Genomic DNA, 24,177 nt, shown 5'->3' on the forward strand with positions numbered 1-24,177 from the left:
CATCAAAAGTTAATACGAGATTACTCAATCCAAAAATCCAATTTGATAAACTTTTAAAGTAAATGTTATTTGCGTGTCCAAATTACGAAATAAATGTCGAGAAGCAATTTATTCCGTAGAACGAAGTTTCAAATTTTAATAGACAGATTCTCGAGATACGCTTTGAATTCATTGAATGATACTAAATTGGAATTTTATAGATTTGGCGTTTACAATATAAAATATATAACATTAACCAAATACTTGAATTCATTTAAAAGTATAGCCATTGCATCAGTTACATTAGTATTTTGTTAAATTGAAATTAGTTTCTTCAGGACGCTTAAACCTCTATACTATCATCGCTACATGTACTAGACATTACAATACAGTTGTATGAACCATAGACATCTCAAACTCATACAATAAGCATGAAACATTATAGCGAGATACATTTTTATCTTTGAAATATATAAATCACAGATGTCATGATAGAATGACATTGAAAAAAGAGACTATGAAAAATTTATTATCTATGTTCTCTTAAAAATTTCAAGACAATATCTAATGTCATTTTTGGTCAAATGGGACATTGGCGCGCTATTCTGCATCGGAAGATGTCATTTTGACGCGGCGGGGGATTGCGTGCTGACTACCTCACCGGCTGTTTTATCCATTACGGTGCTTGGACGTGTGAAAGATGTTCTTCTATTGATTTGGTTTTAAATTAAATACCCTTCCTTCATGATCAAGTAAGGTGTTTGTTCTTTATCGTCATCAGTTACATCAGCCTTTTCCGTTATAAGTATGATTGTAAAGTTAAGGATCGTTTAATGGACGCTTTAGTGAAAAAATTGTCATAATAAAAGATATCTATGATAAAAAAAAAACTATTTCTGGTAATTTCTTTTAGGCATAAAAATTATTTTAGCCAAATTTGCTGCCTGCCTAAAATACCGCTCTATGCTCCAACCTATTAGCCTGCTGGTAAATCCTTCCCTGGGTTTTAATGTCACCTGTATGTATCAGATTCGTTACTTTAATAGCTTTTTGACAGTAGTCCCTAAGTCTCGTTTTTAATCTTACTATACTTACTATAATACTATTTTAATTTTGTTAAAAAAGCATTGTCAATATAACTTGCAATCATTCGTTAAAAACGAAGTTCAATGGCGTGAATGATCTTAGCACAAACTTTTCGATAGATACTTCATAACATAAGTTATTATTACGCGTATTCTATTCCAACACATGTTTGTGCTTATTATTCCGGTACGTTTTAATCGATTCCATCAACGTCGGCAACAAAGACAAAAATAACTTTTCAATTTAAACTAGTAGTTCCTGACTAGTAACAGCATTGTAAAACAATAAAGCCGGTTACGTCTAGAATCTAATCTCAAGTAATGACATTGCCTCACCCTTACCAGTTAATACGTTGCTGATCCTACAATGGTGGGACAATAGGCGTTTAATCTAACTTTTCTTTTCCCTTTCAAAGCTAAGAAAGAATAGCCCCACCCACACAAGGAAACACGACAAGCCTTAATTAATTAGCAACGTTTCTTTATTGTGACTCGCTCCGACGGTTCTTGGAATATCGCTTTTATACAAATTACATTTACATCCCAAACAATTAGGAACGTGTTATATTAATTACATGATTTCATTCTAATATATATGTTTCGGGATATATTTGTTAAAGCCAAGTAGGTGATGAATTTGGATCTGACACACACCGTCTAACAACACGGTGCACAGCAGGGATTTTAAACTACGACCTCAGGGATGAGTTCCACGTTTCAGACACGACACCGATACAACTCTAATAATTCAAAACTTAATATAATTTACTATTGTAAATAATTCTTAAAAAAGCTCCTTAATCATATAAAGAATAAATTTCAGAGAATTTAAATTGAAATAATTATAATTTTCTGATAGGTTTCTTTGATTTTGAGTCGTTACAAAAATACAATATTGGTATCGAAGAATATTAATTCAGAAAATAATATAATCTTTACTTAGAATAAAATTAAACACAGCCGTATCTCCTAAAAATGACTTTGAAAAAGTAATCTCAATTAATTATACTTAAGGTAAAAGGTGCGGCGTGGTTACAACCACAAATATTTGTTCCTTAAAATCTTGTTCCCTTATAAACTGCGGAATATTTGTTGTGATTTTGAGATCTTTAACCTTTTTAACCAACATCAAAAGGACCAGATAGTTAGTAGTTAATTTTAACAGAATATGCTATTTGACTTTAAATAAACTGTTCATGAAAGTAACCATTACATACGAGAATTTAAAAAAAAATCTGTGGAGGAAGGGTGGTGAACAATTGTTAGGACCTGAATACTGACCGGCCCGAAGTATAATATATCCTTAGCGGTCGAAATAAGTTCGTAAGCGGGTTTCATAGTCTAACGTCATCTCCATAGCATAGTCGTAGAAGGTAGGTGCCCCTACAAAGCCATTATTAAAAATATTTATATTTATACGTCAGTCACGTGACACGAAACGGTCAGGATTAAATAGAATCGATGATGACGCCTAGTTGTTATATACCTTAGTCAGTGTAATGCTCAACGACAGCCACAACCAGGCTAAATATGTTCTTTTTCAAAGTTAAAGACATCATGGAGTGTCAACTTTCCTTTATTATAACTGTACTTCCCCCCTAGATTTATTACTTTGATAAAATGTGTTTCAGATACCAAGCAGATGTCAATGCTTTCATATTTTAGAATTATATGGAGTTCTTTTTGTTGTTTTAAAAGCATGCTATTATTTTTAAGACATCATTGCTTATCGTTTGGTGCCGCTTTCTAGTTTATTAAATAAGTCATTAAGGCATTGTCATCATTTGATGTGAGTGAGTTAGGTGTCTCATTTTGCTGTGTTGAGGGTAGACTTTTGGGGCTATAAATCTCCGTAAAGGAAACTGTTTTTGAAACAAATTTTGCTGGTTGTACAAGTTTGCCCGTTTCAGTCTTTGATTTTAGGATGTTTCTCATTTTCTGTAGTTATTTTGCTACTACGCAGCGCAGTGGTATCTTAATTGATATGTTTGATGAAATCCGAACATGTATTACATATATCGTTAGAGTATTTCGAAGACCGTACAATGCAGAAACTAGACAAATCTGAAGAAGTAACTTAGCGTAGCGTAGACTATAGCTAACGCAATACAATATCGTATGATTGCATGGACTATGAACCTTTAAAGGACCAAAAATTCTTCTATCAAACTTAAATCTATATTTTGTATGCAGTTTGACATATTTAAAAGCGCTCAAGACAGGATTATGACTTGAGATATGAATTAGAAAATGGACATAAGACTTCATAATGAAATAATCTCACTAATCACTGGTCCTGCCAGTCTATTCCAATAAATAAGCACTGAAGATAGGAAAAATAGTTCAGAATATTTTTGTTGAGGGTAGAACTTTTAGCCTACATTGCTCAGATATATTTGTATAGACGTGTATTGATGATAACGCGCATAGTAAAAGTTAAAAAATAATGGAAACGCTTACAATTCCTGTCAGAGACAGATATGGCTGCAACGTGCTCGTATACATGAGTGGATTCCATTAATACCCCCTAGATATAGGAATAAATATTACAAATATATAGAAATAAAAGGAAACAACATTCCTTGTTGAACTGTGTTTTAGTATATGTAAACTGTTTAGTGAAATATCTAAAGCATAATTAAATAGTAATAACATAGTATGTTCATTTCAGAATAAGGTTCTCGGTCAAGTATTTTCGATAGTTACAACTTAGGCAACCTCAAAAGAACGTAATATCTCATCCTCAGAGGCCAGCAACGAACTTCCTAACCTATTGTTTGGTCGGTGGTAACACCCCTTCCCCGGCACTCCGTAAGTTCCAATGATTTTAGCGGTATTCTTCCCGACTCTGTAAGGCCGCGCTGATGTCCCATTTTTAGAATTGCGTGATGCAAAGACTCATCAATGAAGTCGGAATCGCTATCGCTATTGGCTGTTACACCGTACGGGAGCTGTTCCTGAAACAATTAAATTAACGTTAAAAACATCACAGAGATAATATTTTTCAACATTACGTTGCGGAGTTTTTACCCAATTTAGAAGCGAGAAATCTGGAAAAGCTTTCCTAATTAAAGTTGATCAAAGCACTCCGCGAATTCAAAGGTGGCGTAACGTTCATTTTTCATTGCGCTAAGTTCTATAAAATAATGAAAAAGATTATAAAATAAACCCTTGTCGAAGGTAATCCATATTCTTTCTCGTTCCGGAAATATTCGAAGTATTTAAATTATTACTTCCAAATGCGACGAGAATCAATGATATAAACTGATTTATTAAACATGAAATTTAAACGGCCAACAATTTGCATTCATATCTTCGTTACACAGATAATAGTATTTTGTTATCAAAGATCGAAGACTATAGAGGACTGGGAGCTTAGTTAAGATTCCTTAACAGTAGTGTATGTAGTCATGGATTATCTATACGTTTTTCTTCAATCCATTTAACGACATCTCTCTATAAATAAAAGACACAGTCACACACACAGTTTCAGTGTCGTTTAAAAAATTTAAAAGGAGGTTATTATGTGGCTATTCTTTAAATGCTAAAAATAAATATTTTAATTGTATAAGAAAAGGATTGAGAAAAAGACTTTGCGCTCAGTCCGTATGTCAATATACGGGACATACAGGACTGTTAATTTGTGGTAAGTCTTGTTTCTGAACCCTTACCCTTACATTGTAATATTTTTGTCTATACTGGAGATTAGGTCTTGAGACAAAATCTCAATTTAAATAATTATTTTAGAGAAGTGTGACCCACTTACTCTAGACGAATGTACTGTGCCAAAAAGTATTCAATTTTATTGAATACACTGAGCTATAAAAAATATAGTACCAACGAAAACGAAGTGATGTCATACTTTTGGTATAGTCCTTTTTATGAAAGAAGTCCCCCAGATGCAGCGCTGTACTCGCGTGACATAATGTTGTCATTTATGACTAAAAAATAATACCATTTCCTGTATACTTCGATGTAACAATATAAGCTCTTATATTAAGAAAAAAATACATTTTTAATAGGCTGTAATTTCATTACTCAAGCCCATACTATAACAACAGTAATAATAATAACTAATAATGAAGCCTCATTTACTCCTTGAAAAGTTTACAAAATATACACACACATTATACATATACATTTTTTTTTCAAGGACCTCTTATTGAGTATAGGCCTCACGATGTTTTTCTTCACCGTTCAAGCGATTGGAGGATTTGGAGGACTAATTGGCTCCATCTCTCTCTCTGTTTTGAGATAACAATAATACCTAAAATGCGTTCTTAATTTTTTTGCTGCATTTAAGTCTCCCATCACAATAAAAGATTTTGTTGTTTTGATCAATAGCGTGTTGGAGTTGGTCGTAAAACAACGACATCCCTGTATCATTGGTGACGCTAGTAGGAGAATATGCTTAAATAATTGAAATATGTGCGTCAACAAAGACTAAATTTAGGACACATACTCATTCTGATTGATTGATTCTGACTGATGATTGCTATAAAACTATCAAAATATGGTTTTTGGTTTTCCTTATTGTTTGGCCGTAGTGACAAAAAAATATGCTCTTGGTTTTCCAATATATTATATCCTATTCTTCGAATCTCAGAAAGCCCGATGATATCATACTTTATTTTTGAAATAGCTTCTTTAAACTCAATAAGTCTCTCATTTGAAAGAAGTGATCTTGCATTGTACGTGCAGATAAATAGAGAATGGAGTGGAGGGTTGTGGTCTGGCTCTCCCGCGGGGACTGGCCGTGGTGGGAGAGGTGGAGGGGGCGCTGGTAATTGTTATTGTATTATATTACTTGTGTCAAATGGGATTGAGTTGCGGTGGCATTTGGAGGGCAATGTGGAGTAGTTGGTTTAGCTAAGCAATTTTCTGGACTTATATTTTTTTGCTGTAACTTCCTCGCGTGCTCGTTAACAGTCTTATTTCTTTTATGGTTGGTTCTCGACGGGTTCTGGTTGATTCGGGGGATTTTGATGGAGTTCTCTTATTTTTATCCATTGGAAACAAATTTTAAAACCTTGGTTTGAAAATTTGTTTGTTTCGGTTGTTCAACCATACTATTTTGTCATAATATTTAAGGATCGCCAATCTCCCTTGTTCTCTTTCTTTGCTAACTTCAATTTGTAATTGTTTTCGTTTATTGAGAACATCTGGAGGGAAGTCTTCTTTTATGTATTATGGGGTAGGATCAAATTTTTCTTGCTTTTTTAGTAAACTTACAGGTGGAAATTCTTTATCAGACACATATATTTTTATTGAGGCAAGTGGGCATGATGTATTATGCATAACTATAAAGAAGAGATAGCTTATATTTTTCTTGGTGTAATAAGTTTCTTAGTTTATTAAAACTGCGTCAAATGATTAAAAATGTAGATCCAAAATCTTGGATCATGTCAAATGCATCAGGTATATATAAAGATGATTTATATTAATGAGAAAAATTTAATTCAATTTAAGATAGTATACAAAATGGACCTATTTTATCATACTTTATGACTTATAGTATTTTAGTTTTAATGCTTTAATTGTTTATATATATAATAAAATTAAGAAATATTCAATTAGAGTTACTTCTGGAGTCTAGAATAATGTAATATTTTCCAAAAACCAAACAACACTCAATCTTTTTAGTGTTGTTTAAAAAAGAGTAACTTCTTATAACAATAACTTATCCTCTGAACATATCAAATTTGAAGTTATTTTTATTCACTATTGTAAACCGCTTGTTAGCGGTAAGGCCGCCCGTTGTTGCCTAATTCCTCATGTAATCTGATTTTTTATATGTATATTTTTGTATATGGTAACGAAGTGTGAATTAATAAATAATTAGTTGTCTTCAACGATAAATTAGCCATAGTTAATCCGACCGCTATGGTGCTATACAATTTTTCGGTATTAGCCACTAGAAACTTCGGACCTGCCAGTCAGTCGTTAAACTGTTTGAGGAGCCCTTATTTTGGTCGAACGAAGAGACAAATAAACTGATGCGGAGATTAACATTGAAGATACCGCATTTTGTCCACGTTTTATGTGTTAAGTAAAGAGTAAGTTTAGTTTAGTAAGTAAGTACATACGTAAATTTAGTATGTACATATACCGGAAACACGACAGAACTTTGTTCCATGTTCCATGCGTGCATTACCATATTAGCGACTTCTGTTAGCCACATAAGTCGCAATAAAAATACACCGTTTAGGAAATGTTTCCTCAACTAAAGCACATTTTTGCAATCCTACGACCACAGCTACAATTATTATTGAAAGCTTTGCCTATCTAGATATATGTTATCATTTAATTAAGTAGTTTAAAGTCGTTTAAATAATCTTTAAAATAGTAGTGGTTCTTTGATTTACATTATTTCGCATTTAGATGATTTGAGTTTGAATAACCTCACAAGACCGACCATACGACTTTTACTACATTTTAATAAGGCTATAGGATCCAAACGGATGCAGTGCAAACCTGGAAAAATATAAGAAACTGTTTAAACATTTATTTTTCAGGGAACCCGACATAAATCCCTCTGAGGCACGTACCTTGTACCTCTTGCAACCTCTCAGTCGTTAAACCGCAATTTCAGAATCTCGGCTTTATCTCGCAACTCTTCACATGGATTTTTGTAAATCGAAGAAACGATTAGTATTTTTGTACATCTAATGCAATGAGCTATGTAGGAACATACAACTACGTTGCTAATAAGTACATAATAAAGTGTAAAATGTTGAATCGAGTTACGTAATGAGTCTAGTCCTTGTAGTATTAGACTAAATATTTTTTGAAAATAACAAATATTAGAATTAAACGAAAGAAAAAAGATTGCTTGTATGAATGTTGACACAGTCTAGTTATGTACGTTTGTGTTAACGATTACAACGATAAAAAAGTTATTGCTCTAAATTAAAATCATACCGCATAGATTATTTTCTTTTAAAAATTTAGTTAAGGCGGTTACTTATTTGCAAATATGCATTTCGAAAAACAGAAAATTATTTTTAAAATGCTCCTTATTATGATGGTGAGTTTATTAGATAATATTGCAATTGTTTAAATGCAAACTCTTCGTATAATAACAAACACATTTTAGATCATCAGTGCATTTGCTGAAGCATTTGAAGATCACAAAAGTTAGTACCTCTTTTGTTTTTTGAAAATATCACTTGTTTGTTTTTCAGTTCCTATGCTATTTATTCTTATATTCTTAAATTAGGTAGGTAAATCAGTAAAAAAGGTTCCTGGAAAATTAGCTATTAAAAAAATTATAATTTCTTTAAAAAGAATATCATTAAACGTCGTCACATCCAAATTTCCTATTTTCAGTTAATCTTAAAATAGGATTTGACCTTATTCCAAAGGCTGATGGCAGTCCCTCAGTACGGATACGTGATTTTGAAGGTACCATTTTCTTTCTTTTTAAATTTTTTATTACCCCATGAAGCGACTTCAGCTGCGTTTATAAGATGATTATGAAGATGCGAGAATCGTCGTATCGAAAAACGTTTGTACTTTAATTTTTTTTGGACGACGAATGTAAGAACATTCTAAGTATTTCATTCGTAAATTTTCACACAGATTTTAATTTAAGAAAATTTGGGAGAAGAGCAGATAAATCTATAATTTCAATAAGAGCTGATGGTTCATCCTCGGAGACTGAAGAAAATAAAGAAGTTGAAAAGGAAGACAAGGATTCCGAAGTTGATGTGGCTCAAAGTTCAGGTACAAGTATAGTATAGGTATAGATCATCTTCAATTATATGTTCGAAGGCCCTAAGGTCGTAGCTCCTTTTAAACGCTTAGCCACTAACGCAACGTTAAACATGAAATTGATATAATTAAATCCTAGGTATATACTTAGTCTAGCTATAAATACTGTTACAATTGAAAATAACAAAATATTACGTTTGAATTTAGAATCTATCATTTATATCATTGTTCTTTTGTTTGGTTTTTTTCATTTTGGCGCCAATACATTGTACAATATTGTGCGATATTAAAATGGAGTGTGGTGATAAAGAGAACCGAATCCCTGTGATTGCATTACACAAAGAAGGTATGCAGCCAAATACTATTTTTAAAAATCTCCATACGCTTGGTATTAGTAAAATGTTTGTGTACCTGGGTCCGGGCTATTAATAGGTACAACGAGACACCTCTGTTTACGACAGAAAAAGATCTGGCCGTCCACGTAGTGTTCGTACCAAAAAGGTGCTCAAAGCAGTAAGGGAAAGAATTCGAAGTAATCCTGTCTGAAAGCAAAAGATTTTATCTCGGGAGATGAAGATAACCCCTAGAACCATGTCGCGATTTAAAAGATGACTAAAACTTGTAGCTTATAAGAGACGTACTAGTCATTTCTTAACTGATATTTTCAAAAAGAATAGGGTGGTAAATTCGAAAGAACTACTGAAGCGGTACGCAATTACGCACAATTTTTCTGTGACCTCCCACAGAAAAAAAATCTTGACGGATGAGGTTTTTTTACAAATCAGCAACATTTTAACAAAGAATATGACCGTATTTATGCTCAAAGCTCAAGGGTAACTTTTCAATTAGTCGACAAAGTGCAACGTGGGTACTATCCAATAATGGTTTGGTCGGGTATTAGCTATGAAGGAGTGAATCAGCCATTATTTTATTAAAAAGGTCAAAATATCGGCATAAGTGTATCAAAATAACATTCTTGAGAAGGTAGTGAAGCTCCTTAATAACACCATGTTCAATAACCAAGAATGGTCCTTCCAGCAAGACTCGGCGCCGGGTCGTAAAGGTCGGTCTACGCAGTATTTGGTTATTGGTACGGTTGGAAACGAAAGTTTCGGACTTCATCAGAGCTGAAGACTGGCCATCGTCTAGTCCCTGATCTTAAACCGCTGGATTATGATTTATGATCAGTTTTAGCAGGGCTTACTCTAAATGCCATGATAATTTGGAGTCCTTAACACAATTCGTAAGATTAGCAGTGAAGGATTTTCCCATGGAAAGACTTCATGCTTCTATTGATATCTGGCGTTTAACGTTTAAAAGAATGTATAGCCAAAGGAGACCACTTCGAAGAAACTTTTTATATTTTATTATTTTTTTTATATTTATGTATTAAACGATGTATTCGTTAAATTTCTATAAAAGTAAAATATGATATTTGCAATAGAAAAAAAATGTTTTTACTTTGTTTCAGTATTAATTAATGGCTAGACTAGGTATTCTCATGTAGATTACTAGCGTTCATGCATCGCACGGCTGAATTTCATTAAATGTTTAATAAATATATGGTATCTCGGACTATTACGTAGATGTTTAATATAAAACTGTAGTACATCACTTTGCTCGATTGTCAATGGTTTCAGCAGCGTACGCGATATAGAGATTCTTATTGGTATTTTTTCACAGTTTGGATTACGTCGAAGTTTTTATGTGTTTTCTAAACTTTTTAAAAACGCTATAGCCTATGTTTATCAGGAATATTGCAGGATTTTAATGGTGAGAGAAGTATTCTAATCCGTTAAGGAGCTATTCAAAACCTATTCAAAATAATTAAATCTTTAATCTTTGTATTATTAGTGAACAAGTGACAGACACATAAAATATATTTGACTTTAGTAACACTTAAAGATTTATTGTATATAAATGTATAAATTAATAGATTCATCACATATTAAAGTTGTATTAAATGTTACTTCATAATAGCTTTATAGTCTTCAAATTGCAGAGTCAGATGACAGAGCACTGAGAAGCACTAAGGGCATCAATCCTGATGAATTTGAGCCTGAACGTAAGAAAAAATATTCCAAACTATTCTCACGTTACATTAAATTACGTTACTTATACTAATAAACCACATTTATTTCAGCAAATCCTAGGCTTCATAATCGAGGAAAGTCGTCCGATACGGATTCAGCTGGTACAATTTCAGTTTATTAAGATATTATTAAGACTTAAATCGTATTTAGAAAGTGCTCATGGTTGCTTCGTTTGTTTCAGAAGCGCGGTAATCTGCCAAGAGTTTCTGAATTAATAAATAATATACATAATTCTCGTCTTTTATTGAAATTCGTTTCGACCTGACCTTTATTGAACATAAACAGCTTTAATAAAGAATCCCAAAAACCAGAACACATTATTGGATACCATAAAGGTCTCAAAACTAGGGAATGCTACCCCGATTTGTTGAGTTGCAATTTTTTTGAGATCAACTCCCGAAGCGTAACATGAGGAGATCTTGTAGGATTAACAAGATTAAATAGCAGTAGAATCCGAAAAGTTAATCTCTTCAATGAACAAGCGTAGAGTGAGCGACGAATAAATGCAACCGCAGCGTTGTTAAATTTGAAAATCCCTGTAATTATTATTATGACCTGATGAAGAATAGTTGAAAGGCGACGAAATTTTTTTTGTTCCGCATTTGCCTTGTATCGTATGGAAAGAAATTAAAAATACATATAATCAAACGATTATATCGTCATATAAGCTTTTAATTGCTCTTTTACTGCTGGTAATGAGATTATACCTGCTAAATCTTGTAATAATATTAGTCTTACTCTTGTAAAATAATAATACTACATTGTAGGAGGCATTATTAATACTTAAGTAATATGGGTGCCTACTAATTTAACTTTACTGTACTTTAAACTAAATCATAATATGAAAAACGTTTAAGATACCAGATTTTCACTCTCTTAATAAGCTGTTTTATTCCCTGAAACATATTACCAAGACATAGTTATTCATTGTATTAATAATATTTGTACCTAATTGGTATTATAATATATGCTTCAAATTTTTGTATTACTTTACAATTCTACTTTTATTATTGCTTTAAATTTGGGTTACCTAGAAAGATTGCCTGCCATAAGGTTGCCAGTTGTACCAATTGTTTGTAGTATCGATAAAAAACTGTCGACAGATGACGCTGCAATCCCGGCAACCTACGTAAATTAAAATACAGTGAAACAAAGTAAGCATTAGTGTATCACCTTTTTACATATTAAAATGGCGTTAGAATATATAGCACCAATCTCCATCTATTTGGTATTTTACCTCGGTTTCTATGCTACTTTTTATTTTACTAATCATGTACAATTCGTAAGTACTCAAAATATAAGTCAATTGTCAGTGTCAAATGTCAAAACACAACAAACATCAGGATTTCAAAACACTAATAAGTCATAACAGTTGTCAATCATATTTAAACTTTATTTACGTACCTACAAGGGAACTGATTAATTTTTGAATTAATTTTAATTTAATGCATACTAATTGTACTTTCGCCTGCTTAAGATGTCCTCGATTCAAACTCCTAATCCTATGTAATAATAAAGTTACTGTGTGTGTTTTACATATTACTTAGAATACTTTAAAACTGCACCCATAATTCTAAAGTTTTGAAAAATGGAAGGTGGCGAGTGGAGAAATAATATAATAAATCAGCTACGAGGTCGAAACAAAAGGGAAACTTTTGCGTTTCAGGATATATTTACATTTCGTAAGTACATATTAACATAACCTTTCTAAACAACTACTTGTTTACCATACCTTAATAATGATGATTAAAATGTTATAAAATACATAACAAAGGATTAAAGTCAACACACTCTGTTTATATAGGCTTGTCTATAGATCTTCGATTAGATTGGATGGTTTCCTGGTTTCTTAAGGGTACAGTTCCCAGATAAAAATTAATTATCCACAAATAATATTGCATATTTTTTCAGAAAGCAGGTTATTTGATAATGTAAACACACTTAAAAATGAAAATCTACAGCTGACTTTAGTCAATGAGAGAATAAGATTTTCTAACACAGAAAGTGTTTCTTCTGGAGGAGGTTGGTAGTCTTGAACTTTATATCATCAAATAGATAAAATAAGCGCAAGCAGAGAAATTGAAGAAATAGTAAGATTAGTAGGCAAAATTAGTTATATAATTATATTATAAACTTCTTAATTAATGAAAGGATCTTAAAACCACTTTGATACATTATTTATTATTTATTAATACTTTGTTACATTACAATATACAAAGAAATTGAACATAATTAAATCAAAAAGATGGCAACTGGCGGCCTTAGTTCTTTCAAGCAATCTCTTTCAGGCAACCACTTATATGACATTATAAGTTATGGTAGCCAATATATTTAATTAAATTTAACTCTTTTACAGGTGCCGTTAATGAAAAGATTCAAGCCCTAGAACAAAAAATATTAAGCCAGCAAGAAGAGTTGACATCATTACACAGGAGAAGGGGCGAGAGTTCTCAACAAATAATAAACTTGAATGCTAAAGTCCATGATTTAGAGAAGAACTTACAAGCGAAGGATATCATGTATGTATTTGTAATTATATCTTTTTTAAATATTGAGTTTTCATCTTACTTTCTTTTTTAGAGAAAGTTAACTTGAAATTATTTTCTTTTTAACAACATACAGATGTTGGTCTGTAATATACTAATAAAACCCGAAATAATAAAAATAAATTGCATGAACTTTTATTGTGTATCCATTAAAATGAGTTCTACTCCTTTAAACAAACAAATGTTGTCAACTGTTTCAGTCTCAATCCCATGAATGACATTTATATAGTTATAGGTGATGAAATTAATTTATTCTAAGAATAAATATGTATGAAGCTTGTGTATTGGATTTTTATATAATCATGTAAGGGTAAAATTCCGAGTGGAGATTTAGTGCAAAGTTAATATGTTTCATACTAATTACAATATCTTGACACTAATTCTCCCATCTAGTTTTTGTAATTATATAGTGATATTTGTTATCATATTTACTGTTATTCATTAATAGATGTTGATAATGAGCGTATATTTACTGAACAGTTTATATTAAATATTGGCGTTAAACAATACAATACTGAATCATTATACATTTGACAATCATGATCATATATTTATTTACTGACTACTTATATATAGTTTAAAGCCAATTATTATTATTTATTAAAACTTTGCTGCATAATACCAAACAAATAAAATAACTTAAATCTAAATTAAAAACTAAAAGTTAATCTTAAGGTTCAAGAATCACAAACCCAAATTCTTTTATATTGCACATACAAAAGTAAATCAAAATATGATGACACATGAAAAACAAAAGTGACATACCTTGTTCATGTCTTAGGTTAGGTTAGGTTCCATAAAATGTAGTTATCACAACCTAAGACAATTACTGTAAATAATTTTATACAAATAAAATTTCCACTAAACTAAAAGTGATTTCAATAAGAATGAATAATATATTTTATAACTACTATCATTAAAATTTCAATAACAGACATTAAAACAAACAGTTTCTTCAACAATAATATGACAAATATTTAGAATTTCAGAAAACACAGCTCTTATTGCATCACTTCGGGCTGAAATTCAGATGTATGAAAATAATATGACCGAGTTACAAGGACTTAATCAAGTCTTAAGAGATGAACACCAAGCACTACAAATAGCATTTGCAGCTATTGAAGACAAGTTACGGAAAGCTCAGGTAATTCTCATATTAATTTATAAAACAAAGTTGGGATTTTCAAACACTTATGACTCGGGCACCGCACCGATTTTCATGGGTTTTGTTTTGCTCTATTTGTCTCCGACCCAGATAGCAGAATAACAATAAAAACATTGTCTAAAACATACAAAAAAAATCCAATACAAAATTTTCATTGGTCTTTCATCAACTGTCTAAACAATATATATATATCGGATAATGGCGAATTATAAATTTTAAAATGTAGAATGGTGTCAGTAATTAATTCAAATTTCTGCGTGCGTTCAGAAATTTATTTAGTGTAAACTGAGGAAAATATATTAAGTAAGTAGTCGTTTTTTGTGAAGTCTTGACAACTTCTACATAACAATTTTTATTATATATAGGCAGAGATATTCAAGTTCTTTATTTATTAATGGTTTAAGTATCTTAATACATACATTAATATGTTAAACGGCATATGTATATTTCCGTATTTTGCTTACTAATGAAGAATGATAGTAAACAGAACTGTCAGACTTCAATGTTTATACAAATAAAATAGGTTTTCAGTCCATTTAATCTTCCAATGTAAACATTCTGGACCCAAATTTATGACAACCTATACAAAAAATAAAGGTGCGGAGGCGAATCATTCGTAAACGCAATGAGTATTGTAGAGATTTATTTTTATATTTAACATCTGAGGAAATAAGTTCAAACGTTTCGAATTATGTCAAAACGAAATGTTCTATTTCTAGTTATTACCCACTGAGGAACAGTTTTTATTGGATTTCAATTGTAACCATGCAGGCTATAAAACCGCATTTGCTATATGAATGGTACTTAGATTTAGAATTAATTAGAAAATATTAATAATAATTATAATATAGAAATATATTAATAATTTATTTACTGACATATTTAAAATATATATACAAAGCACATTTATTTATTTGTTAAAGTTTACCACATCATACATTGTACTAAATCTACTGCATATTTTACAAAAAAATGTATGACAAATGGAAGTAAACATAAGTGTTTCAAAAAATAAATTAAAAATTAAAAAATTCAATTAAAACATATTCAAGATAAAATAAGCACACAATAAAATTACCAGAAACTTTTGGTAAAGTAGAAAAAAAAATTAAATAAAAAAACATCATCAGCAAAACAACGAATTTGGTTGAGATAGCCACCTAACAATGCTTTCTCTAAAACCGATCACTATCTATTGAAGCACTATTCAATTCGTTAAAATGGCGAAAAATTCGAAAGAGCTTTTGCACATTGTTCTTATGCTATTTTCTTTCTAATAATAACATTTGGTTAGCCAATTATTTGTCGGAAAGTCGTTTAATTTAACGTAAACATCGTAAAATGAATTTCATTTTTATAACTAAATTATCTTAATTTCAATTATGTCTGAAATGAGTAATCTGCTTTGATGTCATGAAATACAAAACCATTCTTTATTTATTTCGTTGCCATCAATTGATATATACGTATATATATTTGTTGTGGACAATATATATAATTTTAATTAAAAATCTTCAGAACACCCAAAAACGTTCAGTATGTTCTTCTTGATGCGTAGACAAAGGCAGTCAGGCAGAAACATCTTATAGTACTTTAAAGATATTATGTATTTGGAATATTTTGTTTAATCATTCTCGAAAATGAAAAATTACATACGAAAGGTGATTGATCATAGATTTGTCTATACAATTATGGATGTTAACAGTTAATAGATAATATTTATGGCATGCTCACTGACATAGAAAGGAGTGTAAGTTACATAATTAAAAACTAACATAAACCTATAAATAAAGTGTAAACATTACCTCCGTGATGCGCACGCGTTTTCATTTCTACGCAACTTTACGAGTACTATGGACTAAATCTTAAGAACTATCTCACTGGAGCTTCATATTTTTATTGCATCATTGAAATTATGGCAGCGGGCCAAATCAATTCGGAGTTTTTTTCCGTTTATAAGATGTTTGTATTACAAAATTGTTAAAATAATAGAAAAAGCATCACAATTAATTAAAATTATATTGCATAATTTTAATGATTCGTTACAATACGATTAATCATAATTATTGTTTACTCAATCAAGATTTTTCTATGTAAAAAAACTGCATTATCTATCTATTTATATATTTGGTATGGCAATTTACGATAGCTATAACTAAAACCCCGTAGGTTTTATGAGTCGCGTGATTATTTGCGTATGAAACTAGTAGTTCATACTGACTTTTCTATGCTATGTTCGTATAACGAAGGAAATAGTTCGTTTGGTATTTCGTAACTATTATTATATGAATACTTTCTATGTGAATAATTTTGGAACTTTAGTACTACACTGGGCAGACGTTTAACTTCCCCCGTAACGTCACTATGAACAAAACACATTTTACAGTTCGTTGCAAGAAATAAAGTACAATTAAGATAATGTAATAATAACGGGCGGCTTTTAAACCGTAAGGAACCGCAAAAATATAATTAATTAAAGTTAGCACAAGGATTGCAATTCTACATAATATATATTTTTAACATACATTACATAAAGAATGGATATAATATACTGAATACAGGATCAATGTACGGACAATAGAGATATACAATATTATTTTATATTCATACTAACGCTAGTATCTTTCATAGGTTTCAGTCAAAGTTTAGCATCGTGTGCGCACGAGTGTTTCATTTCTTAAAATCGCATTTCGCGTGATATATTGCTTCTTAAATCGTTTATAGTGTTATAAATCTGTTTTCTTCAAAATGTATCGAAATGTCAGTGATGTTTTTATGGAGTAATAAATGTGTATTTAAAATAATATTATTGTGCTTTCAGGATGAGAACCGTTCGCTAGTGGAGAGATTGATAAAGTACAAAGCGAAAGATGCTGACAAAATGAATGAAGAAAACGAACATTTTCTTAAGTATGTATTTTCGGTATTATTTGCACGTAGTTACGATAGAGTTTAGGTTTTTATATGAATTTTGAAGCACAAATTGAAAAATAAACTGCGAAGTTTTGCACGTAGATTTTTGTCTGCTATTTTATTGTAAATGATGCACTATTAGAGTTCTTGTATGTACTAGAGTAGTGTAGCTACCAACGGCTCGCTAAGAACTTAGATTTACGTTAAAATGTGCATAAAAACTTGAGGATAAAATAAATAATTTTGAAAAGTATTAAAAAAGTTATTTTTAATTTTATGACACGTTATACTCAAAATGCTTAGTTTACCGTTGGCGAATGAAGGGTTATGCGTGTGTCACGCGGTATAGCGCCTGCCTAGTTTACGATTTATGTGTTTTGCTTTTTTTTTAATTTTTTCAACAGGTCAAGCAACCCTACTGCGTTTTTGATCAACACATTTGGTAGAGTTAGTTTCGGGTGAGTTTGACATATTGAATGACGATATGGTGGTATGACGGTAATGTGGCGTAAACTCTCCATTGCGTTTAGCCCGCACCTGTTTTCAAATACGGCTTACGCAAGGGTTCCTAATGGATAAAAGAGATTATTCAGAGATTTTGGGTAATTCGGAAACGAGCACCCGCCTGGTGTTGCGTCAAAAATTTATTAGTTTCTGAATCTCACAATTTCGTGCTCTTTTTCATGGTTTAAGACGTGATTTAAATGCAGCAAGCGAAGTTTGATAAATAAATTTAACATACTATATCTTTTTCTCTGGACTCTGGAGACCTGTTGCGTATTCCGTGTGCGGTTGGCTAACTCATAATATGTCCTAACTGCACTCTGAAACTGACTCGGATTTCTGAATTTATGGATTTTTTTCTATGCATTTGTGATGTTTGGTTTGAAATTTGTTCTTTATACAATCTATCTTTTCTTGAAATGTCAACATGTAAAATTTCAATTATGATTTTGTGATTTGGATATTAAATCAAAATTGTTTGCACTACACATTCAGCCAATACCGTGGATCCATTTAACTCAACATTGTATTCTTTAAACAGGCTTATTACATATAGACGTTGCAACTTGTTGGATAAAGTACAACTATTACGTGTTTGTGAAAACGTTACCGTATATTGGGGGTTAGTCTAAGAGATCGGTTCTCAACCATTTTTATGTCGCAACCCACGAAACAGCCAAAGAGTTGAACAGTCTTGCGACCTCGTCACTGTAAAATAATATTAATATGTACTAAATCTTTTGTACGTATGTAGTTTGTATTTATTATTTTTCAACAGACTGCGACCCCCTTTTAAAACAAACTCAACTGAGAGACGATGGTCTAAGACGGAGGTGGTCAGAAAGATCCCATTATATATCGAACCCTCTTAATTACTTTAAATGATGCATTATAGTGACATTCACCAAGATTTTTTAATTTTTCAATTTTTCAACAAGGTAAAATAAGTGATATTTGGAATCGGCTTCAACTTAATAATTTACTGTGAGTAAAGCCTCTGTTCTATTACGTCTCCACTACTCTACAAGCTGCGAAAAATATATGGTACGATCAAGGAAAATTGAAAAAAAAAACTAAAATCAAAGCTAAAATATATAATTAAAATAACAATTAAAATCTTGTTTAAGACAACGCTTTTGAGTAGGAAAATTGTAATAGGCCTGTTTCAATTCACGTGTGATACTAATGAATACATTTTATGTACATCAAGAGATAGAGCGTTAAGACGGAGCCTCCTGCGCCTAACTAGGTTTAAGCTTACAGCATGGTGCGAGCTTTCAAATTCCTTCTATATATTCTAGACGGTCATATGAGGCTACTTTGTAAGATTTTATTTAAGGATTAAATTAATATCATCAATTTATCATCGGGTATCGATACTGTAATATATAGTTTCATTGGGTCTCAACTAGACAGAGTACTAGAGACAGAATACATAGGCAATTCGATATCTTTGAAAGTGAAAAATTTAATGTAAGTGAAGAAAATTGTACATAATTTAGTAAGATGCGTTTTGCATGTTTATACCGCATGTGGAATGAAATCTAACTTAAATCAAAACTTGGTTTTGGGATGCAATGGAAAACGAGGCGACGAGCTTACAACGAATGCTTGAAAGATCTGGCAAATGCCCGTTCATTATATTCAACATATTAAAGAGATATTTTCTTTTCCAGAAAAAAGAGTGATAAAGTTAAAAAAGAGCTGGAGGAGGCAGCAAGAGAAGGTGGGAGTCGAAGCAGTGGTTCTGGAGGTAGTGACGATAAAATTATGGATTCTCTGCCGTACTATGCAACGTCTCTACCGAATAAAGTTGCTTTGAGATTTGTAAGTATTTACTTTTTATCGCTAGAAATACGAAGTTGGTTCTAAGAGTGAATTTAAAAAATAAGGGTGAACTATGACTCGTATGTCAAAATCCAATATTATTTTGACGTATGGGTAAATATTAGCACTAAATCTCGTCAGATATACATAAGGGTGCGTTCTAGTATTACGTAACGAATTTTGGAGGGGGTCCTCCTGTAAAACGTTACGATGCGGGGCGGGGATTGAATTACGCGTTAATTTGTTGTTAATATTTTAGCCGGTTTATTACTTTCCAGTACTTTACACCTCGTAATGGTAACTTTTAGGTAACGTTTTCTTTTGGATACAGAAAACGTTACGGCGGCGTTTCATGGGGGGGGGGGGTCAAGAATCTCCAAAAATTGCGTGACGTAATACTTGAACGCTCCTACGCTAGAGTCGTCGAGAATTTTGACTTACCTATAAGTAATAATAATATCGATTTTGAAATTCGGCAGTTATATTTCGCGTTTAGTTTCGACCTATAAGGTCGTAATCGTTAAGCATGTGGTTCTTTCCAGCCAGTTATTAATAGATGGATGTTTTGTCTATCGCGCCATCAATACTTTAAGATACGAAATTCTTATTATTTCTTTATTAATTTCAGGATGCTCATGATGGCGAAGTCAACGCTGTTAAGTGGAGTCCAACTGATAGGATTGTTGCTACAGGCGGAGCTGATAGGAAAGTTAAATTATGGGATGTGTCTAAATGTAAGAATTTCATCTTATTTGAAGCTTTTTGAACTATTGGCAATGGCAGTTTTGAAAAGAGGATTTATTATTTTACAACGATAGACTCGGTGGTTTTGTTTTGTTTTATTTTTCAAAGTAAGGAAAGAAAGTAATATCCACGTCCCACAGCTGAGCGTTTCCTAGCGCAGGTTTTGCTGCGCACCATCACTATGTGTGCAACAGAGCTTTCAGGCCAAATATTTCTGAACCAATTCAAGTGAGGATCCTTCAAGAAAAGAGCGCACCAAATCTTAAAAGACCGGCGACGTACGAGCCTTTGTGATTGTTGATTGTGTCACTTAACATCAGATGAGCTGCCTGCCTTCTTGTTACATATATATATTTACATTCTGAAATGTAATATATATATAAGTATACATATACATACAAGATCTAATAGAAGTTAGGATTGAAATACCAACTGAGAGTTATTAAAAGAAAACAAACAATAATATTTTGACAGTAAATATTACATAAACAATTAGATATATCTTCTGAGCGTGATTGTTTCGCATCCTAAATGAGTTTGATGATTTTTTTGTGTGTTCTAGTGCCTTCGATAATGGTTTAGATTAACAATTAGATAATTGCCATCGATTGGAAAATCCGCTCCGTTAGTGTCGTATATTAAGTAAAAGTTTGTCAAACAATGCTTCAATGTCACTTTAAAAACGTCGTCACGGATCTAATGTCATTCATTTAATAAATGATATTAAATCTTCTGGTAATACACCTAGTATTGCGCGATTGTCATCCCTGATGTCGTAGATTCAAACTCTGGCTGTGCATCAATGGACTTGTCTGTTTAACTGCGCAAAACACTTACGGTGAAGAAAAACATAATAAAGAAATAGCTACAACTTTCTTGGCCACAGAATTTTGTATCTGTTTCGTGATAAAAAAAATCTTTATGCAAGTAGTAGTCTTCTGTGCCTGACACACGCCGTTGCATTGTGTTCAAGGCTGCCGGTTTTCTTGTCGATGTTTTTCGTTTCCAAGTGAATTTCTTTTTATAGAACTGGGGGCTTATGTTTATGTTTAAAGATATTTATTTCTCATGACAAAAGTATATTTTATTTACATGAGAAACATAATATTATCTATATAAGAGCGAGATACACGTCCCAATTTGCTTACCCAAGTAGGCTTACCGAGGTACATGTAAAAATACTTACATAAAATGCTAAGTTCAATATTGCGCAGCCAGGGTTACCTACGACCTCTCTTCAGAGTATCTTTACCCACCTAACAGCTAGTCATAGAGTTTTTTTTTAGTAGGTACATCAGAAAACAGAGGTACCCTTGTCGGATCAAATGCTGGTGTGATGTCAGTGGACTTCGATTCAACTGGTGCCTTCATTGTCGGAGCTTCGAATGACTTCGCGAGTCGGGTGTGGACTGTTGGTGACCAACGATTAAGGGTAAGTACTTTCCATTAGCATACAAATTCATTCAATAATTAATATTTGTTAGAGCTAATGTTGCTAGTTATTTAAAAAAATAATATGTCGTATATTCTTGGGCTTTAGGTGGTAAATAGGTTTTTAATTCATAAATGTATGTTATACTGAAGGTATAAAGAACGTCTTCGTTTACGCAAGTCAGTTTAAATAGAGCTTTAACGGTTATAACAGTGTTGGCCTAGTGGCTTGGGTGTGTTCGTGTACGGATCTCGGCGGTGTACCATTGGACTTTTTTGTGTGCATTTCACATTCGCTTGTATGGTGAAACAAAAACATTGTGAGGCTTGCTTTAGACCTAAAAATAAGGTATAAGGCAAAGAATCCCCTAAATGTCTATTAAATAAAGAGATCACGATCACAGAAATCTAAGTTCAAGAACTGAAGTAGCGTCTTTGGTTGTTTTTATTTAAGGGTTATCAACGCATTATTTAAATAACATGTCCTGTCGAGTTCTTTATAGCAGTCAGTGACCATTGCCCATATGAATTATTATAATAGCTGTGATAAGGACAAACTTATATTTTAAGTATATAATTATCACTGTGCTGTTTATGTATCCATAAAATATTTATGATTATTCTAAACAAATTCCTAGCAAAGGAGCAGTTCAGAAACCCTACTACCTCCATGATTTAAGAAAATTTTGTTATAAAATTATAGATGGCGCTAATGACAATTATTTCATTTATTTTTTATTAAAACTTATTATATTAAATTTCTGTTTCTAAATGAACTAAATTATAATTATTCAACAAAAACTAAATCAGTCTTATTACTCTGATGTACTTTTATACGATTAGTTTTATATATATTTTTCATTTATGCTCACAAACGTGACATATATTAAAACGAGGACAATCAAACACAATATCAGTGTGTTAATTAAATGAATTACGAATCAGGCGCAGCGTTAACTAGATCCTACTAACTAGATCATAGAGAAGATAGATAGATAGATAGATAGAGGGGAAGGTCACCCACGCGTTGGACTGACCAGATCATGTATGCCGTAGGAGGTACACTCAATGAGTGTAGCAGGATGACCTCCAATAGGCAACCATGGCGAAACGTCGTGAAGCGCCCCTTCTAATACCACTACTACATAGCATACATCACGACCGCTCTGTCAAGGGTGTACCAGATAAGAAGAAGTTAACTAGATCCAGAAAACTTCCTCGAAATCAAGTCGCCTGCGATATCGCGATTCATCAAGGTAGAAATATAACAAACCGAGAGAAATAAAAATATAATATTAAATTATTAAGCATACAACTCGTTAACACAACTCGGAAAAAGCTCTTAGAATTTCTGTCCACTGAGTCATTTTTCATCACTGAGTATTATTTTGAACCAAAAATCTCCAAACCTAAACTACTTCATTTTAAACTGGTTTGCTGATTTAGTTGTTGTAAATGGCTATAATTTTTGTCATTTTATAATCAAGACTGTAAAATAGTGATTTATTAATACCATGTCATCCTAATTTCTAGTGTTCTAATGAATTACATTCCGCAAATATTTATTTCCATCACAATGAGGAGGATAAATACTTATATGGACAGCAGAAATGGCGACAGGAACACTTCTGTGTCATTGAAATTTTTTAAGCCTTCCATTCCCACGAACACAAATGCTATGCTTTCGCGGTGTCAGTTATTTATAGAAATAACTGTTTATTAATAAAAATAATAGATATGTTACACAGTTGTGAATTATAAGTTTTTTTTATCAAAGTTGTCATTGTTAAAGATGGAATATAATAAATTACAAATTTATTCTTGAACTTTATTGTACGTAAATGGTAGTGTATCAATAATTTATAATAGTTATGTTCGAGTTTTTATCGACCTTTGAAGTACGGTCCAATGAACTTTCAAGATCATAATTTCTTATGAATAAAATGATATATGGATCATAATAATATTTGTAGGGAAAATAGTACGTTTGTATATCATACTTACTTTGATACTAATTGACCATTGTTTGTTTGCACATACCGCACTAGTCTTCATCTATGTCTGAGAGTACTCATTTTACCACAGTATACCACAGTTACCACAGTGGTAAAATGAGAGACAGGAAATTATACACATGTAAATGAAGACACAGACACGTTTGAATTAACCAACAGTTG

At 31.9% G+C, this 24,177-nt stretch overlaps 2 protein-coding genes across 6 annotated transcripts in view; both read left to right on the forward strand.

Annotated features, from left to right (window-relative positions):
• Nucleotides 1-7,930: 7,930 nt before the first annotated feature.
• LOC123714706 lies at nt 7,931-11,101 on the forward strand. Of its 2 annotated transcripts, XM_045669102.1 has the most exons (7): nt 7,932-8,091; nt 8,161-8,200; nt 8,394-8,468; nt 8,646-8,789; nt 10,780-10,842; nt 10,921-10,971; nt 11,052-11,101. In XM_045669102.1, exons 1-7 carry the CDS (start codon nt 8,041-8,043, stop codon nt 11,060-11,062), a joined length of 435 nt encoding a protein of 144 aa, XP_045525058.1. In that variant the 5' UTR covers nt 7,932-8,040; the 3' UTR covers nt 11,063-11,101. The 2 variants fall into 2 exon arrangements, with proteins under 2 accessions (XP_045525060.1, XP_045525058.1); XM_045669104.1 differs by lacking the exon at nt 8,394-8,468 and having other exon boundaries at nt 7,931-8,091.
• A 1,183-nt stretch (nt 11,102-12,284) lies between these two features.
• LOC123714705 (autophagy-related protein 16) overlaps nt 12,285-24,177 on the forward strand; it is a 162,111-nt gene continuing 150,218 nt past the window's right edge. The window contains exons 1-9 of one of the 4 annotated variants that reach the window (XM_045669098.1): nt 12,285-12,552; nt 12,782-12,892; nt 13,227-13,389; nt 14,398-14,560; nt 17,403-17,491; nt 17,899-17,952; nt 19,675-19,825; nt 20,454-20,559; nt 21,856-22,001. In XM_045669098.1, the coding sequence (XP_045525054.1) occupies nt 12,459-12,552; nt 12,782-12,892; nt 13,227-13,389; nt 14,398-14,560; nt 17,403-17,491; nt 17,899-17,952; nt 19,675-19,825; nt 20,454-20,559; nt 21,856-22,001 (1,077 nt within the window). In that variant the 5' untranslated portion in view covers nt 12,285-12,458. Of the gene's footprint in view, nt 12,553-12,781; nt 12,893-13,226; nt 13,390-14,397; nt 14,561-17,402; nt 17,492-17,898; nt 17,953-19,674; nt 19,826-20,453; nt 20,560-21,855; nt 22,002-24,177 lie in introns of those variants that run through there. The other 3 variants (XM_045669099.1, XM_045669100.1, XM_045669101.1) reach the window with 3 other exon arrangements.

Source organism: Pieris brassicae, chromosome 9 (assembly GCF_905147105.1).
Source record: "Pieris brassicae chromosome 9, ilPieBrab1.1, whole genome shotgun sequence".
NCBI lineage: Eukaryota > Metazoa > Arthropoda > Insecta > Lepidoptera > Pieridae > Pieris > Pieris brassicae.

Bases quoted from the DNA above. Each gene is read 5' to 3' on its own strand.
- LOC123714706 (XM_045669102.1), top strand. From the start codon at position 8,041: ATGCATTTCGAAAAACAGAAAATTATTTTTAAAATGCTCCTTATTATG. The intron at 8,092-8,160 runs GTGAGTTTATTA...AACACATTTTAG, and splicing joins AAATGCTCCTTATTATGATG to ATCATCAGTGCATTTGCTGA. The intron at 8,790-10,779 runs GTACAAGTATAG...TTCAAATTGCAG, and splicing joins TGATGTGGCTCAAAGTTCAG to AGTCAGATGACAGAGCACTG.